The 20,362-nt window shown below is 36.8% G+C and overlaps 1 protein-coding gene across 3 annotated transcripts in view; it reads right to left on the bottom strand.

The window, feature by feature from the left end:
• The window catches only part of TEX10 (testis expressed 10), a 58,598-nt gene that overhangs the window by 14,158 nt on the left and 24,078 nt on the right, over positions 1-20,362 (bottom strand). For all 3 annotated transcript variants that reach the window (XR_010343767.1, XM_012437551.3, XM_064379487.1), the window contains exons 9-13: positions 19,095-19,272; positions 14,259-14,347; positions 12,853-12,986; positions 3,147-3,227; positions 1,370-1,551 (exon numbers count right to left, since the gene is read on the bottom strand). Coding sequence is in view for 2 of the 3 variants with exons in the window: in XM_012437551.3 (XP_012292974.2) it covers positions 1,370-1,551; positions 3,147-3,227; positions 12,853-12,986; positions 14,259-14,347; positions 19,095-19,272 (664 nt within the window). In the remaining variant the exon portion in view is untranslated. The remainder of the gene's footprint in view (positions 1-1,369; positions 1,552-3,146; positions 3,228-12,852; positions 12,987-14,258; positions 14,348-19,094; positions 19,273-20,362) is intronic.

Raw genomic sequence — 20,362 nt, 5'->3', positions numbered from 1 at the left:
CAAGTATTATGCACACTTAATTTTGTTCAGTGCAGCCACATGACGTCAAAGGATGTTTCTCTTTAATAGACTACAACAGATCTTTGAAACTGCATCAACTTGTTTTAGGGGCTATACTTCCAAGTGACAGGAAATGACAAATAGCAATATACACATTTCCTAAGTGGGGAGCTTATAAAATCTCTAGAACCCTGAGAAGTTCCTTGCTACTTACAAAGCCTTTTCTTGATCTGTCAGATCTAAAGTTTGATGATGTATAAGAAAAATATCAAGTTTATGTTATGTATAAATTTTATAGCATAAAGTGAAATACACATTTTTTTCATACACACCTAACTCTTTTACTAGAAAAAATCTGAATGCTGACACTGAGAGGATCAAATCACAAAAAAATACATGCAGTATTAATTCCCATAAAATTCACAAATATGCAAAACAAACATGATACTGTTCACAAATGCAAATAAACCATTTTTATTATTGTATTTAAAAAGGCAACGAAGTTGATCAATACCAAAGTGATCTGGGGCAGAGAGGTATGTAGAAGACATTTAACTGTGCTGGGTACATTAGCAGTATATGTGCTAATAATATTCTATATCTGAACGTGGGGTTGGTTAATTGGAGGTTCAGTTTATAATTATCTTTTAAACTATATAAATGTGTCTTATACGTTCAGTATATGTATCTTCATGTCATTTACAAGTTCAAAAAAGGCCAAAAAGGCACACATCAAAACATTAACAGCAGATGACAGAATATTTTCTCATGTTTGCCAACCTGTTAGTTTTTAAAACCTTCCACAATGAACTTTTAATAGGCACGCCAATAAGAATATAAGCATAAAATACTTTTTAAAATTAAAGTAAAATCTTCCCAGCTAGGCTAAAAGCTCTAGCCTGCTATATGTGAGCAAAAGTACTAATTAAAAACACTAACATCTTAGAGAAATTTCCTTAAATCCAAGATTTGAAATTCTACTCTGGCTAGCTCTAATGAAGCTCAAAACAAAATACAAAGGTTTGTACTAATAATAGCCCATCCTCCTAAGGGCAGAATTATTTTTCTTGCTAGACTTATAGCAATATTAATAAGAGAAACCTCTCAAGAAATTTTATAATGCCATCTAACTTTTCAAATTTGTAACTTAAAGGGGAAAAAACTAAAAACTAAAAATTAATTTTCACTACAGCACAAAGGGGATTCATGAAGGAACAAAGAAAACGCTAGCTAGGCTGACACAAACTCTCTGAAAGAGGATTTAAGATCTTTGTATAACCTAATTATCGTTAACTCTCTCTTTATTATTATTTGGTTGGGGGAGGGGAGACAGTAGAAAAATTAAGGTTGAAGAATTAAAAATAATTACCTCTTTCTTAGATGTTCTGCTTCCCCTTTCTCTATAGTGAGTAGAAAATAAAGAAGACTGTAGCAACAAGAAGCCAGAAATGGCAGTAGAGTCTCACTAACTACACAAGTATGATCCAGGAGCTTACAGATAACACCAAAAACACAGCCAGCCGTGCTATCAGGAATTACAGTCAACCCAACCTAAGCAGAGAAAAACAAGATTAATTATGGCTTCAAAACAGCCCCCCCTCCTACAAATAAAACCAAAACCTATTAAATCATGATTAATTTTACATCATTTCTACTGAAAACTGATACATACCTAACAGATGCCACCTGCCACACCTTAAGGTCCTGTTTTCCCTTGAGAATTTAATCCCTAAATGACTTAATGAAAACATGCAAATGCAAGAAGTGCTATTAACCCAATCCACTGCCTCCCCTTCATTACAAAATCTTCTGTAAAATGTCTATTTATAGTTAGAAATAACTATTTAAAGGGATTGTTTCATGCACTCAAAGAAAAAATCTTGATACCAACAATCATACTTAAAAATGTTTATAGATTATTCAGGCTGGAAAACTCGTATCTGGCACCACTCCTATGCCAGGTAATTAAATGTATAAATAGTTCATTTAAAAATCAGCCTTCCTCTGCACTTTGATTTAGTCATTCAGACATGAATAAACACACCTCTACTGGAGTCAGTAAAAGATATTACTATAGTTAACATTTGACTGCTTCACTGCCAAGAAACCCAGGCAGGGTCATTAGGGTTTGCTAATTCATCTAGAATATACTGTATGCATTGTTGTTAAGGCAGAGTCTAATCTTGTAACCGCATATATACATGGTTTACTGTTGAGTAATTATCTTAAAAAGTCTGCAAATTCTGATGTCTTAACTTCCTCCACAGGCTGTCTGAAAATAGTGGCCAAGACTTACTGGCATATTGATCTTTTACTAATGAATGTATTCAAAGGAGAATGTAATCTCTGGAGTGGAGATAGGGGAAAAAAGTTGGCATCATTGATGACACAGGGGTAAGGACTGGAAGTCTGAGAGCAGGAAGAAAGTACTAGGAATTCAAAGCAGTACTCTCTTCCAACTCAAGGGAAGTAACATTTTTAAAAGAGAAAAAGGGGTCTGGATGTGCCTGTATTTTATCCAAACAAGTGTGTTTCCCAAAGATATAATTTGGGAGCCCTCTTTTGTACTATAATACATTACAATAAAAAGCCAAAGATAAGAATGCAAACACTGGAAGAAGTTAGAAGCCACTACGGAGGTATACCTAATGTGAATTTTATACCAATGGAAATGAGACACCCAATATCAAATAACACGTCAGTCTCAGGGTTGAGTCTCTAGCTTCCAGTGACCACACCTTCTGTCGGGTTAGATGATGTCCCTACTTTGGACCCCAAACCTTCTAGGTGGAACCCAGACTCCAGTCTAGATGTTGAATTCTCAATACACTGAGGCCAAGCAAATATGAATTACAAGAACATTCGAAGTTGGAAAGTATTTCAAATTTAATTTTCAGGTCCCTATTTCACTGATGTAGAAAAGTGAGGTCCCAAGAAAAGACTTTTCTCAAGGTCACACAATTAAATTAATAACAACCAGGAAAAATACCAAGATTCCTTAGTTCTTGCCAATGCATCATGCTGCAAGAGGCTATGGTATCATTAAGCTTAGAATTCCAGAAATGCTCTTTCTGTGGCTATGGTCAACTTTATCCTAATCAATGCATCTTGTGTTCTTTCCTAAGAGAAAGTTTAAGGATACTTACTAAATGCTTACTGATGGCACTTTGCAGGATGTCAAAGCTCTGACTTCGGGCAGGAATAACCAATAAACTGTGAAAAACTGCCTGTCAGAAAAAGAGAAAAACAGCAACCAAATCAGAACATTTTAGGTCAGAAACAAGTTCAATACACTTCTTTTTTTTTTTTTTTTTTTTTTTTTTGAGACAGAGTCTTGCTCTGTCGCCCAGGCCTGGTGACCCAGCTCACACCACCACACCTGGCTTATTTTTGTATTCTTAGTAGACATGGGGTTTCACCATGTTGTCCAGACTTGTCTTAAACTCCTGAATTCATGCAATCTACCCACCTCACACTCCCCAAGTGCTAGGATTACAGGTGTGAGCAATAGTTTCTTTTAATACTTACTTGCTCTGCATATTAACAGGAAACACATAACAATTACTTTGAAGATGCAAATGTCAAAGATCAAACTAATAGATCTTATATATGGCCTAATTTTCCAAATAATTCATCTACTAATCATGTACTGAATATTGAGCTAGCCCCTGTTAGGTGCCATGCACAGGAATAAAGGGAGGAGAAACCTCTTCTTTCTCACAACCCTCAAGTAGCTTACAATCTACCAACATGGAGACTATACAGTAAGTCCTAACTTAACAACCTCAGCAGGTTCTCGGAAACTGTAACTTTAAGTAAAACAATGTATATTGCAATCATTTTTTTCCCTAATCAATTTTATTATGAAATGTTTTTCACCCAGGCCTGGTGGCTCATGCCTATAATCCTAGCACTTTGGGAGGCCAAGGTGGGAGGACTGCTTGAGCCCAAGAGTTTGAGACCACCCTGGGCAACACAGTGAGACCTCATCTCTAGGAAAAAAAAAAAGTTGGTCAGATGTGGTAGTATGTGCCTGTGGTACCAGCTACTCGGAAGGTTGAGACAGGAGGAACATTTGAGCCCAAGAGATTGAGGCTGCAGTAAGCCATGATCATGCCAGTGCACTCTAGCCTGGATGACAAAGTGAGACACTATCTCCAAAAAAAAAGTTATTCAGGGACCTGCCATGTATGTCATTCCAGTTTCCTAAGCAACCTACTGATGATGTTAAGTGAGGACATACTGTATTTCTGTTGAGTACTACAACAGAAAGATCTGAGTGATGTGAACAAAGGGCTAACAAAAGCTTTTTTGCCCACCTGATAGAGAAACGTATCACAAAAAAATATTTTTGACCCAGAAAATACCAATATCCTGGTTCAACTTAATCGTAACACTGCCTCCTACTCTCTAAAGGTAAAAGAGAAATCTGCACAAAAAGTAGTTACAAGTAAAACTCTAGTTGTTTGTTTGTTTTGAGACAGTCTTGCTCTGTTGTTGCCCAGGCTGGAGTGCAGTGGCATTATCTTGGCTCACTGCAACCTCCACCTCCTGGGTTCAAGCAATTCTCTGTCTCAGCCTCCTGAGTAGCTGGGATTACAGGCCCCCGCCACCAGCGCCCAGCTAATTTTTTTGTATTTTTAATAGAGACAGGTTTCACCATCTTGGCCAAGCTGGTCTTGAACTCTTGACCTTATGATCCACCCACCTTGGCCTCCCAAAGTGCTGGGATTACAGGTGTCAGCCACCACATCCAGCCAACCCCTAGCATTTTTAATTTCCTAAGCTCTTGGAAAAACGAGAAAAGTCAAGAACAGTAGTAAGTCCTTCACAGATGTCAGTCACAGCACAAACTCCAGGATCTGATACAGTATGCTACCAAAAAATGAAATATGTAGAAAAATCACATGAAAAAACAAGAATGGTGGAAGAAAGAATGTCACTCTAGGAAGAGATAAGTCATTTAAGTTCAAGAGAACTGTCATCTAGCCCTGAAAAATCGAGACTTTTCATACTTATTATTTAGAGATTTTAGAGTGGGGGGAGAGAAATCAACAGATCTATATATTATTTCTCTATAAAATATCTTGTATATTGATATAACCCAGAGATTCTACTTGGTAACTTTTTCATTTATACCTATAAGTAACAATGAGAAAAACCTCATTTCCAAGGCTATCTTCCTACTTCAGAGCAAACATGGTGAATATTTTCATCAATCAAAGGTAAACCACATTTGAAAAGTACACATTCAATAATGACCACTTCGCTTCCCTTCTGCCTCCCCTTGCTGCCCTAAACAATTCAGTTCTAAAGCCAATGGATAGGGCCGAGCTAAGTAAACTTTGGCACTGGATTCAGTGGGAGTACTGAGATGGGGCAAAAACCAGAGTCCAAATGGAGATGAGAGGGGTGGCAGCAAAGGAAGACTGACTACAGAGAAACTGATCAGGTAAATATATTAAGTAAAACTGGAGCCAGGAGAAGGCAGGTACAAAAAAGGAACAGGATGTAACTAGAATAAATTCTGTGGTGGTGAATGACTATTTTATGTCCAATAGGAGAATACAGGAAAAGCAACACCAAACAGCAATGAGCACACCTAAATTCCACATGTTGGTTTCTAAATACCATTCTCTACTGTTCTTTGTAGAAAACTGGTCTGCCACAACTACTCTAATATAATCTCCTCTTTCACAAATCAGAAAACACTTGAACTTTACCCAAGTATCATACCAAAAAAGTTACACGTGTTACCATAACCATCAGAGGTTGAGCTTTCCCTGAGAATTTACAAGTCACCACACAGACCCTGAGAGAGAAAAGCAAGCTGAAAACCTAAAATGAATGTAAGATTTCAAGACCTGTAAGTAAACACAGTACCAGGCACTAATATAAAGAGGACATCATTGGCATGACCCTAGTATTACGACCAGAGTCAAACAAAGCCATGAGAGAAATAAGTTAAATATCTATAAAATATATAATCCCTAGAGACAGGAAGAACGTGAAGAGAATTCAAAATAGACTGAATATATAAACTGAATAAATTAATTGGTATACCAACAACAACAAAAGAATTGGGTGGTAACTTGAACCTAGAGACTACCTTGTTGAGAACACTGTCAAAACTGTTTAACAGACTGGGCACAGTGGCTCATGCTTGTAATCCCAGCACTTTGGGAGGCCGAGGCAGGTGGATCACAAGGTCAGGAGTTCAAGACCAGCCCAGCCAACATGGTGAAACCCCGTCTCTACTAAAAATACAAAAATTAGCCAGGTGTGGCGGTGCACGCCTATAGTCCCAGCTACTCAAGAGGCTGAGGCAGGAGAATCGCTTGAACCCAGGAAATGGAGGTTGCAGTCGGCTGACACTGTGCCACTGCACTCTAGCTTGGGCGACAGAGTGAAACTGTGTCTCAAAAAAAAAAAAATTGAAAAAAAAAAAAAAAAAAATTGAAAATAAAAAAAAAAAGAGAAATCAATAGGTATGTAGTCTTCTTGTATGGTTTTGGTTATCAGGTGATACTGGTGTCACAGAATGAATTAAGAATTCCCTCTTCTCTCCTTGATTTTTGGAAACAATTTCAGGAGAATTGGTATTAGTTCTTCTTTGTACATTTGGTAGAATTTAGCTGTGAATCCATCTGGTCCTGGGGTTTTCATTCTTTGGAGATTTTTTTTATTACCAATTTAACCTTACTATTCATTATTGGTCTGTTCAGATTTTCTGTTTCATCCTGGTTCAAACCTTGGGGAGTTGTATATTTCCAGGAATTTATCCATTTCCTCTAGGTTTTCCAGTTTGTGGGTGTATAGTTGTTTGTAACAGTCTCTGTGCTATTAGTTGTTATGTCTCCTTTTCATTTCTGTTTTTATTTGGATCTTCACTATTCTTGCTTAGCCTAGCTACTGGCTATCAATTTTATCTTTTTGAAGTACCAATTTTGCATCCTGTTGACCCTTTGTATTGTTTTTGATCTCTATTTCATTTAGTTCTGCTCTCATCTTTGTTATTTCTTGTCTTCTGCTAATTTGGGGCTTGGTTTGTTTTTACTTTTCTAGTTCCTTGAGGTGCAATGTTAGGTTGTACTCTACTTTTTTGATATAGACATTTAATGCTATAAATTTCCCTCTTAGCACTGCTTTTCCTGTATCTCATGGGTTTTAGCATGATTTGTTTCCATTTTCAATTGTTTCAAAATTTTTTTGAATTTCCATTTTAATTTCTTCATTTACCCAGTAATTGCTCAGGTACATGTTGTTTAATTTTGCAATACATCAACGCAAAACAATGTGTTTGCGTCGTTTCTGAGGTTCTTCTTGGTATTAATTTCTAATTTTATCCCACTTTGGTCTGAAAAGATACTTGGTATGATTTTGATTTTTTTACAATTTGTTGAGATATGTTGTGACCTACCATATGGTCTATCTGAGAGACAGAATAGTTCTATGTGCTAATGAGAAGAATGTATATTCTGCAGTTTCTTGAGTACAATGTTCTGTAAATGTCTGTAAGGTCTACTTGGTCTACAGTTCAATTTAAGTCCAATGTTTCTTTGTATTTTCTTTCTCAATGATCTAATGCTGAGAGTGGGGTGTTAAAATTGCACGCTGCCAGGAACGGCGGCTCATGTCTGTAATCCCAACACTTTGGGAGGCTGAGGCAGGCAGATCACCTGAGGTCAGGAGTTCGAGACCAGCCAGACCAACATGGAGAAACCCCATTTCTACTAAAAATACAAAACTATCCGGGCGTCGTGACGCATGCCTGTAAAATCCCAGCTACTTAGGAGGCTGAGGCAGGAGAATCTCTTGAACCTGAAAGGCGGAGGTTGCGGTGAGCCGAGATCGTGCCATTGCACTACAGGACTGGGCAACAAGAGAGCAAAACTCTGTCCCCCCAACCAAAAAATATATTGTATTGCTCTGTATTTTTTTCCTTTAGGTCTAATAATACTAATGGAATCTGGGTGCTCTGGTGTTGGGTGCATATATATTTAGAATTGTTATATCCTCTTGCTGAATTGATACCTTCTTCATTACACAATTTTCTTTGTTTTTGATTTGAAGTCTGTTTTACCTGTAAAGTATAGCTACTCCTGCTCACTTTTGGTTTCTGTTTGTATCAGTATCTTTTACCACCTCTCTAATCCCAACTTTCAGCCAAGAAAGTACTTTTTGGCTTTCAGGATTTTTTTTTTTTTTTTTTCCTTTCAGCACTTTGATTATGTCATCCCATTGTCTTTTGTCTTGTAAGGTTTCCACTGAGAAGTCTGTTAGTCTGATGAGATTTTCTTTATAAATGACTAGACACTATTCCCTTGCTGATTTTAGCATTCTTTCATTTTGACTTTAGACAGTTTGATTATAATATGCCACAATGAAGTCCTTTCTGCAATGTATTTTCCCAAAGACTGCTGGGCCTTCTGTATCTGGATGTCTAAATCTCTTGCTAGGCTTGGAAAATTTTCATCAATTACTTTGTTGACTAGGTTTTCTAAGCTTTAAATCTTTCTTCCCCTTGGGAATACCAATAATTCATAAGCTCAGTCACTTTAATAAGTCCCAAATGTCCTGAAAGCTTTGTTCATTCCTTTACTCCCTATGAACACAGACACAAAATTCCTCCACAAAATACTTGCAAATCAAATCTAAAAGCACATCAAAGATACTACACCATGATACAGTAGTTTCTATCTCAGGGGTGCAAGAATAGTTCAATATACACAAATCAATAAATGTGATAATTCCCATAAACAGAGTTAGGACAAAAACCATATGATCATTTCAAGACACAAAAAATCCATTTGTTAAAATTCAGCATCCCTTCATGATAAAAACTCTCAACAACCTAGGCAAAGAAGAAACATACCTCAAAATAATAAAGGCCATATGTGAGAAATCCACAGCCAACATGACACTGAATGGGGAAAAGTTGGAAGCATTTCTTGTAAGAAATGGAACAAGATTTCTTACAAGGATGCCCACTTTCACCACTCCTTTCAACATAGTATAGGAAGTCCTCGCCAAAGCAATCAGGCAAGAGAAAAAAAATAAAAGACATCCTAATTGGAAAAGAGTAAGTTGAATTATCCCTGTTTGCTGATATGATTATTTTTTAAGAGATGGGGTCTCATTCTGTTGCCCCAACTGGAGTTCAGTGGCACAGTCATAGTTCACTGCATCCTCAAACTCCTGGGCCCCAGCTATCCTAGTAGCTAGGATATCCAGCCTTCTAAGTAGCTTGTACTACAGGTACATGCCACCACATCCAGCTAGATGGTAGTATGATCTTATATCTAGAAAAACTTAAAGATTCCACCAAAAAAACAGATTTGAAAATGAAATCAGTAAAGTTTTCAAGATGTAAGATCAACTTATAAAAATCAGTACATTTCTATAACCAATAACTATCTAGTTGACCACAAAAATCAAGAAAGCAATCTCACTTATAACAGCTACAAAAAAAAAACCCTACAAATACGGGTAGGGGTGGAGAAAAAAAAAAACCTAGGAATATATTTAACCAAGGAGGTGAAAGAGCTCTACAAGGAGAACTAGAAAACACTGATGAAAAAAAAAATATAGATGACACAAATGGAAAAACATCCAATGTTCACAGATAGGAAGATTGATACCATTAAAATGACAACACTATCCAAATCAATCTTTAGATTAAATGAAATTTCTATCAAAATACCAATGTCATTTTTCACAAAATTAGAAAAAACAAATCCTAAAATAAGTACCAAAACAAGAGTCTGTATAGCCAAGCAATACTAAGCAAAAAGACCAAAGCTGGAAGTATCACATTAACTGTGATACTTTACCTACAAGGCTGTAGTAAACACAACATGGTACTGGCATAAAAACAGAAGCATAGATCAATGGAACAGAATAAAGAACCCAAAAATAACGGCTCATATTTATAACCAACTTAGCTTTGACAAAGTCAACAAGAACATACATTGGAAATAGGACAACTTTTACAATAAATGGTGCTGGGAAAATTGGATTGCCATGAAGAATGAAACTGGATCTCCCTTAACAATATACAAAAATCAACTCAAGATGGATTAAACACTTAAGACGTGAAATTATAAAAATACCAAAAACCTAGAGAAAACTCTTCTGCACATTGATCTAGACAAATAATTCATGACTAAGGGCCGAAAAGCACAAGCAACAAAAACAAAAATAGACAAATAGGACTTCATAACACTAAAAAACTTCTACACAGAAAAATAATTATCTAAGCAAACAGAAAACCTGCAGAATGGGAGAAAGTATAGGCAAACCATACGTCAGACAGGAGACTAATATCCAAAATTTACAATACAAGGAACTCAAACAACAACAAAAAATCAAATAATCCCATTAAAAAGCAGGCAAAGGATATGAATGGGTATTTTTCAAGATGACAAATTGGCCAAAAAAGCACATGAAAAAATGCTCAACATCATCAATCATCAGAAAAATACAAATTAAAACCACAAAGAGATATCACCTTACACCAATCAGAATTGCTATCAAGACAAAAAATAACAGGTATTGGTGAGGATGCAGAAAAGGGAACACTTATACGCAGTTGATGAGAATGTCAATTAATACAACCTCTGTGGAAATCAGTATAAAGATTTCTTAAAGAATTGAAAAAAGAACTACCACTCATACACTACTGAGTATGTACCCAAATAAAAAGAAATAATTGGCTGGGCGTGGTGGCTCAAGCCTGTAATCCCAGCACTTTGGGAGGCCAAAGCAGGTGGATTACAAGGTCAGGAGAGTTCAAGACCAGCCTGGCCAAAAGAGTGAAACCCTGCCTCTACTAAAAAATACAAAAATTAGCCAGGCATGGTGGTGAACCTGTGTCTTGGATACTCAGTAGGCTGAGGCAGGAGAATCGCTAGAACCCGATGAGGGGGTCCAGTGGGGAGGAGTGGCGGAGGTTGCAGTGAGCCCAGATTGCACCACTGCACTCCAGTCTGGGCAATAGCAAGACTCTGTCTCAAAAAAAAAAAAAAAAAAAAAAAAGATTACATCAAAAAGATTCCTATGTTTATTATATGTTTATTACAGGACTATTCACAATTCACAATAGCAAATACATAGAACTGACCTAAATGCCCATCACCATATGCATAAAGAAAATGTGATATTTACATACAATGAAATACTATTCCGCCATAGAAAAGAATAAAATCATGTCTTCTGCAGCAACACGGATGTAACTAAAGGCCATTATCTTAAGTGAAACAAGTCAGACACAAACAGCGCATATTCTTCCTTGTAAGTGGGAGCTAAATAATGTCTACTCATGCACATAGAGTGTGAAATGACAGACAACAGAGACTGAAAAAGGTGAATGGGTGGGAGTGGTGAATGACAGGAGATTACTTAATGGGTACAGTGTACGTACATTGTTGGGTGACAGATACTCTCCGATACCTGATCTTGCATGTAACAAAACTGTAATTGTACCCCATAAATTTACATACATACACGAGAATAAAAATAAACAAGAACTTAGAAATTAAAGAAATCTTTAGTATTAATGTTTGTGATATTTTCTGTGTGTTTAGTGTAAGTATTTATAACATTTAAGACAAAATTTTGCCTATTAGAGTAAAAGATCAGCCTTATAATTCCAATTTAAAACACATCAGTAGCTGGGCATGATGGCATATGCCTATAGCCCCAGCTACTCAGAAGACTGAGGCAGGAGGATCACTTAAGCCCAGGAATTCAAGGCCAGCCTGGGCAAAATAGCAAGATCTCTAAAAGACAAAACACCAAACCAAACCCCAAAACAGAAACAAAAACTTTTTATAGTCAGTAGTTAGTTAATTTAGACTTGTGGTTTTAATTTGAAGTTTCATTAAGTAGTACTAAAGCATATGATTTCCCACATTTATATGTTTAATTTATTAGGTATCTCTAAGATTTACTTCAATCATTTGTGAAGATTTGTCAGGAAACGAAGTATTTGACAAATACTGTTAAGGTTACTTAAGAAAGTAAAAAAGTTAAGTTTGTAAAAGGAATCAAATTAAATCAAAGTCCTCTTTTAAATGTTTAAATTTACTTAAAAAATAAGACTTGTAGGCAGCCAGATGTGGTGGCTCACGCCTGTAATCCCAGGACTTTGGGAGGCAGAGGTGGGCAGATCACCTGAGGTCAGGAATTCGAGACCAGACCAGCCTGGCCAGCATTGTGAAACCCTGTCTCTACTAAAAATACAAAAAATTAGCCGGCTGTGGTGGCACATGCCTGCAATTCCAGCTACCTGGGTTGGAGAGGCTGAGGCAGGAGAATCGCTTGAACCAGGGAGGCGGAGGTTGCAGTGAGCCGAGATAGCACCACTGCACTCCAGCCTGGGTGACAAGAGTGAAACTCTGTCTCAAAAAATAAAAATAAAGTAAGACTTGTAAACCAAACTTCAAAACTTAAAGAATTTGGGTTTTAAATTTAATTTTAATAAGCTACATAGTAATTCTTAAAACCAAAAGAACTGGTGAATAATCTTCCATTTAAAAAGTCATCTTCAAGGATACCAACTCTTACTTAAGTTTTACCTTCAAAAACTCAAATTCTTCCTGTTACATAATGTTTTCCTCTTTTAAAAAGATGGATCTATCATTCAAATTGCTGATCTGGTTCTGTTCTAGTGGCATAATTTATAAAAGAACATTTTCCTTTTCAAACTTACTTCTCCTACCCAAGATTATAAGCACTTTAAACAAATATCTTTGAAAAGATCTCACACAAGGCAACTGATATATAGTAACTATTGTTGGTTGATGAACTGAATTTTAATAATTACCAGTTTCTTTTTAAATGAGCTATTACCTCTGTTACATCCCAATGGTGTAAAAATTGATCCAAATCTGTAAGGTAGAGAAGCACAGGGGAAAGCTGTGTCTGGATGACATGAGGAACTCCTCGAAGGCTCTGAAGCCAAGTCAGCTCCTCTTTTGAAAACCCTAATTCAGGTAACAAAGAAAGCCAATTAAAAAAAAAAAGCAGTGACATTTTTCACAATTTTTTAAAAAACAGAGATGACATGTCTTCAAGTGAACATTCTTTAAGTTACCTTGTTTACTCTGAGCTTCTGCATTTCATGCAGTATTTAAAAAAAATAAAATGCTAGCAATGGAGGCAGTTAAATTCATATAATTATATAAAAGATGTGATGAGACTCAATCTATATACTATAGCAAGAAACAGGTTTTACCCCTTCTACTAGGGTTTTGACACTTTTACTTAAAGTGAAAGACATAATCTTTCCAATTAATGGTAGGTTTAAAAGAGCTAATGTGCAAGTAAAAGCATTAATATACTCCTACATATGTATCAAATGCTTTAGGTTCTTAGATAATAACCCTTCAAATGTCTTAAAACTGCCCTATCCCCCTAAGTGTTTTTACTTTAACAATACGTGTATAGTTCATTTAACAATTTCTGGTTCCCCCTACCACCTCTATTACATTTGTCCTGACCTACATAACCAACCTGCCAAAGTCCCTCCTGAAAGGTAGTTCTCAGGATGATCAGAATACCACCGATGTGGCCCAGCCTTATCTACCTTGATGTTCAAATACTATACTTCTGTAAGCACAACCTAAAGAGGTATCATCTAGTTTGATAGCCACGCCATAGTACTGACTCTCAATGAGCTTTCTAAAACCACTAAAAACTTTTTGACAAGTACTATTATTAACAAAGCCATCTCAAATGTATACTTTCAAAAATATACAACAAACATGTAGGAGTTTACATGTATCTTCTGAAATATTTATCTTGCTAGATTCAGCACAGTATTGGAACTGTCAAGTTCTTTTTGGATTCTGACACTACATTAACTCTCCTAATTTCAAGCCTTCAGAGAATTTCAAAGAATCCTATTATTATCCAAGTATAAAATGAAAATATTCATACAATTATTTAAAGTAATAGTAATACATCAAACTTAAAAATACAATAACATGACATTCAAATAACGTTCAGCATTTTGATACTCATACTGTAAGAGATTTAAAGACAAATCATCCATCTTCCTGCCTCAGGAGCCTAACAATGTAGGTTAAAAATATTCCTTCAAAGATTTCCACTTACTAATCACAAAAATCATTCCAAGATAGAGTATTTGTCATCTTCAAAACTGAACCAAACCAATAAAATGGCAAATCTTAGGAGGAGAATTATGATTCATATTAGGTTTTTTCTTTTTTAATCCAGCACGTGAATGTGGTTACCTGTAAGTGTGGAAAATGAGAAGCTGAAATAGTCCACATCACTCATCAACCAGTCTTTAGCTGAATACTTCCACCCAGAAAATGACGATCTATAATAAACAATGGGAGAACTATTACCGGAAGTGACAAAGCTGACAGATTTTTCAAAGGTAGCATAGTACATAACCATTTTTCTTTATTGAAAACAAGTTTCATGTAGTAGTTCAAAATAAAACCCATAGTATGCACTGTATTAATTGTACATCCAAGGGCTCAAGTACCATAGTAGGAAAGTTTGAAATTCAAGTATATTAATATAAAGTTTAATTAAAAAGCATACTTGATCAACATACATAGTACAACAGAAAATTTCCATCCTATTTGAAAATCAGACTCTAAGGAGCCAAAATAAAGTTCTGCTTTTCAGTAGTAGGTTCAGCTGCTATGTATTTACTATTTGATTTTTATAGTCTTAGCCTCAGTAAGTGAGTTAAGTTTAAATAAGCTTCAGCTTCCTACATAACTAAGCAAAAGTATCTTAATTAGGCAAAGAAAATATAAGGCAACTATGTGTTCTTATTCTTAGCAAAGTTGTAACTAGGTCTATTTCACAATAGTGCAGCTAAGGTATTGGCAGAAGACTCAAAAGGAATTGCTAAATGTAAAGCAGCTTCTCATTAAATGAGGATTATTTGGTTTCTTGAGATCAGTTTCTAGTGTCTCCTTTAAAAATTCCCTTCATAGAAAGGCTGGGAAGAAAGAGAACAAATGTCAACTATGGGTATTGCAAAAAGGCTGAGAATATACAGACAAGCTGATACTAGAAATTTTATCACAGACATCTGAATAAATATCAAACAAAATTGGGAGCTTCTAATTCATCTATAAGCGCTTATTCTTTTTTTTTGAGAGGGAGTTGCGCTCTTTTTGCCCAGGCTGGAGTGCAATGGCAAGACCTTGGCTCACTGCAACCTCCACCTCCCGGGTTCACATTCTCCTGCCTCAGCCTCCCAAGTAGCTGGGACTACAGGCGCCTACCAGCCCACCACCACACCCAGCTAATTTTTGTATTTTTAGTAGAGACAGGGTTTCACCACGTTGACCAGGCTGGTCTTGAATTCCTGACCTCAGGTAATCTGCCCACCTTGGCCTCCCAAAGTGCTGGGATTGTAGGCATGAGCCACCGCACCCGACATTGGCCTTATTAATATTCTTAAGGAGGGGACTGACGTAAAATAACGAAAACACTCTTCCTGAGTGTCATTCCCACGTGATAAACAAAGGTCTATGAAGGCAATAGCACAAGCTAAAGGGGTTATAAAAAGCATAGATGCTCAACAGAAAGAAGTACAAAATAGTGGTTAGAAAATAATTATCCTCTTGAACCCAATGAAAACAGGAAGCAATTGTGCCATCCAGTGGCCAAAAGGGGAGCAAACTTATTTAACAGCCTATTTAAAATTCTGACCCTGTGAAAAGTGATAAATGACAAGCAATATATCACACTTTCTTTAAAACTATGAAAACCACACACACTTTCCAAGCCTGAACACTTCTGTGAGTAAAAGAGGGTGCTGGCACTAATTATGCTGGGCCAAAAGGAGTAAAATGGAACTGTTGCCAGCAGACCAGGTCATATACTCACCCTATTTAAAACCCAAGCCAACTTCTTAATGCAAGCCAATCTCTCCTTCCTCAGAGATTTTATATAACACCAAAGAGCATCTTTCCATATTTATGCTTTATGTTCCCCCAATCGGGGTAGGGGGTAAAAACTAAGAAAAGGCCACTGGATATTGTTATGGAACACTGGTGAGGAAAATGTCAGATTAAAAAAACTGTAATTGGTTGGTAAAAAGGTAGAGACAGCAATTCTAAACACATTTTTGAAAAGCTGAGAGAAAATAAACATGAACGATTTCTTGCTGATGGGTTTTTAACACATGGAATCCCTGCTTAGGTGGTACATGTCCTGCCATTAGACAAATGCTTTAACAGAGATCGCAAAGTATCAGAACTACAAAAATTGAGTTAAACTTGATCTCACAGACCAATTAATGTAATGTGACAAGATAAAGATCAGAAATGAGTAAAGGAGTATTTCAGAAAAATTAATCTGGCAGCAGTGCACATGATGCATGGGACTGAGAAGCAACATTATAAGACTGTTAAGTAGGAAATAATTTAAAAATGGGCTATTTTATAGTCATGGTCAAGAAGACAAGGTATTATGAAGAGAAAACTAAAGATATGAAGTAACCCAACATATGTCTGAATGAACTAAACTTAGTCTTTTTTTTAAGATGGAGTCTCCTTCTGTCACCCAGGTTGGAGTGCAGCATGACAATCTCAGCTCACTACAACCTCCGCCTCCTGGGTTTAAGCAATTCTCCTGCCTCAGTCTCCTGAGTAGCTGGGATTACACGCACAAGCCACCACGTCCACCTATTTTTGAATTTTTAGAAGAGAGGGGGTTTCACCACATTGCTCTGGCTGGTCTCAAACTCCTGACCTCAAGGTGTTCTGCCCGCCTCAGCCTCCCAAAGTACTGGGCTTATAGGCGTGAGCCACCACGCCTGGCCAGTTTTAAATTATGACCCTATGAAAAGTGATAAAATGATAGTGCCATGGACTCAAGAAGGCTGAAAAGTCCTAATTTTGTATTCTTTTTAAAAAGGGACTACTTGGGCAGGTGCAGTGTACTTCCAGCACTTTGGGAGGCCAACGCAGGCAGATCACCTGAGGTCAGGAGAGTTCGAGACCAGCCTGACCAACATGGAGAAACCCCACCTCTACTAAAAATACAAAATTAGCCGGGCGTGGTAGCGCATGCCTGTAATCCCAATTACTCAGGCAGCAGAGGCAGAAGAATCGCTTGATCCTGGGAGGCAGAGGTTGCAGTGAGCCAAGATCCCGCCATTGCACTCCAGCCTGGGCAACAAGAGCAAAACTCCGCTTCAAAAAAAAAAAAAAAAAGAGAGGTGGTAATAATATACCTATATAGAGAGAAGTCTACTAATGGACTCTGTATAAACACAAAAATTAAAATTTGATTTGGTACTTTTAACTATAATGAAAATCGTTTAATTATGAGTCCATATAATCAATATTTGTAAAATTAATATATTTTCCCAACTCTTGCCACGAATCTCCACAAAAAGTAAAAAAAAAATTAAAAAATTAAAAAGTTTAAAAAACATCCTTGACAAAAGTTACTAAACATAATAAGCGAACAGATGTTGATGAAGACATTAAATGCATCTTCCAAGGAGAATCAATTTCAAGAAATTCAAAGGGTGATTTAACTGAACTGAATGTTGTTACATCCAAGGAACAGAGTGCCCTCTACTGGAAGTCAAATAAGAAACCTCTTAAATTATAGAAAAAAACATTTAATTTTTAAAAGGCCTAGCATTTTGCTTACGCGAAACAAAGTGCAGTTTTTTATCTCTAAAAAGAAAAAACGTGAGAAACTAATCAGTATTTAAAATTCTTTTAAAATATGATCAAGCCCCTCAAATGTGCATATACAAGAAAGAAATAGGCTGGGAGCAGTGGCTCACGCCTGTAATCCCAGCACTTCAGGAGGCCGAGGCAGGTGGATCATGAGGTCAAGATATTGAGACCATCCTGGCCAACATGGTGAAACCCTGTCTCTTCTAAAAATACAAAAATGAGCTGGGCGTGGTGGCGCGTGCCTGTAATTCCAGCTACTCAGGAGGCTGAGGCAGGAGAATGGATTGAACCTGGGAGGTGGAGGTTGCAGTGAGCCGAGATCACCCTACTGCACTCCAGCCTAGCAACAGAGCGAGACTCCATCTCAAAAAAAAAAAAAAAAAAGAAAAAAGAAAAAGAAGAAAACTAAATCTTGAATTTTTAAATACAAACAATATTTTATTTATATGTTTTGCTCTCTATTTTGGTAAAAGGAAACTTTATTGTCATTTATGAAGCAGACCTCCAGTGAACAGAGCCGAATGTGTCCTATACTGGTATGAAGAAAGTCTACTAGAGTAAGCTACTCTTAACTACCTGAGACAGGGGATCTAGACAAGAACTTTTCAACTGCATCCTAGATTTCTTTTTTTTTTCCCTAGATTTCTATTTCTGCCTAAAACCACATCAGACCCTTCCCATGAGCCACAACCAGTAATACTGCAGAATACTAAAATATTATGACTGAAGATATATATACAAGGATACTTCCAACACAAACAATATAAAACCTTTCAGAGTAAAATAGCACAGCCGTTATGGAAAATGGCATGTAGAGCTAGCTACTTGGGAGGCCAAGGCAGAGGATCTCTTGACCCCAAGCCTTCAAGGCTGCAGTTAGCTATGATCATGCCACTGCTCTCCAATCTGGGCAATAGAGTGAGACCTCATCTCTTAAAATATTAAAACTTTTTAAGAAAGGTTAAAATGGCAAATTTTATGTTTATTAAACCACCAGAAAAAAAAAGTGAGAGATTACAAGTGATTCCTGGTCTCAGTTCACGAGCTTATTTAATTCACCAGTGACATTAAATTCTTCTGTATTGCAATTCCATAACAACAAAGGTTTGAAGTAGGACACTCTGACCTACCAAAAAACCCCTTATTATGCACACTTTTAAAAATTCTATTTCAACCCTTAATTCCAACCTATCTATAAAAATCATTAAACAAGTAACTTGAAACAGTCTTACTCTTATGAACTCACTCTACCTAGTGATATCAACAGAGTTGTAATTGTTGCATTAAGAGTAAATGAAGGTGTAGTGTATGTGACTTCAAAAGCCTTCCGTAATTCACAAATTACCAGCAAAAGGGGGAGAAGATTATACACTTAAAATATAGCTCACTTGAGCATGCTACCTCATGTGCAGTATCCCGATAAGCATGGCAGCCAAACTTGAACTGAGTCTTCCCATAATACAGCAACGACTTAACCGAGAAAGCAAATCAGTAGGTAGACTGGGTAGGAAATATACAAGCTGAACCAAACGCTGCTGAGAGTCTGCAGGGAGAACCACCACAGTGCCTTCTTGTGGATCTAGTGAGGTGGACAGACATATTAAAATCAACTATGAAAGATATACAAACCAGGTATTAATAAAGCAGATCAATGACTTCCATTGAATTATAGGCTAACATTTTATGATAAATATCCATTACTTAAAAGCACAATTATATTACTATCATAAGGCACATATGCACAGCTTGTTATGCTACCGCAGAAAACACCAAACATAATTTATTTAAAGATTTAATATCCGCCAGGCGTGGTGGCTCATGCCTGTAATCCCAACACTTTGGGAGGCCGAGGCGGGTGGATCACGAGGTCAAGAGATTCAGACCATCCTGGTCAACATGGTGAAACCCCGTCTCTACTAAAAAAAAAATACAAAACATTAGCTGGGCATGGTGGCGCGTGCCTATAATCCCAGCTACTCAGGAGGCTGAGGCAGGAGAATTGCCTGAACCCAGGAGGCGGAGATTATGGTGAGCTGAGATCGCGCCATTGCACTCCAGCCTGGGTAACAAGAGTGAAACTCTGTCTCCAAAAAAAAAAAAAGATTTAATATCCAAGTGTCTTTTTAGAAATAAAAACTTTCATGGGAGTAAAGGGGAAAAGAGATTGGGCACAAAGCAAACAAGCAATTTTGCTAAACAGTGACAATTACAACATCAACCTTATAGCAAAAGAGTTTGTTTGCTCTGTGTGTATATATATATACACACACATATATATATATACATACACCTACATATACATGACCAATATTGAAAGATACGTATTTAAAACTATAACCCACAAAAATGGAAACCACTCAAATGTTAATCACTAGACAAATGGACAAATACCTGTGGCATATCTACACAATGAAATACTACTCAACAATAAAAAGGAATAAAGTATTGATACTTGCTGCAACATGGATAAATCTTGAAAATATTATGCTAAGTGAAACAAGCCAGACACAAAAGGCCCCATGTTATATAATTCCACTTATAAGAAATATCTACGATAGGCAGATTCATATAGACAGAAAGTAGGTAAGTGATTTCCAGGGGCTGAGGGAAGGAAGGAATAAGGATAAACTACTTATCAGTACAAATTTATTTTTGGAGTGATAAAGATG

This window comes from Aotus nancymaae, unplaced genomic scaffold (genome assembly GCF_030222135.1).
Source record: "Aotus nancymaae isolate 86718 unplaced genomic scaffold, 86718_ANA_hifiasm-v0.15.2.pri h1tg000003l, whole genome shotgun sequence".
NCBI lineage: Eukaryota > Metazoa > Chordata > Mammalia > Primates > Aotidae > Aotus > Aotus nancymaae.
The sequence above is the reverse complement of the archived record's forward strand: the minus strand, read 5'-3'. Positions and strand labels throughout refer to the sequence as shown.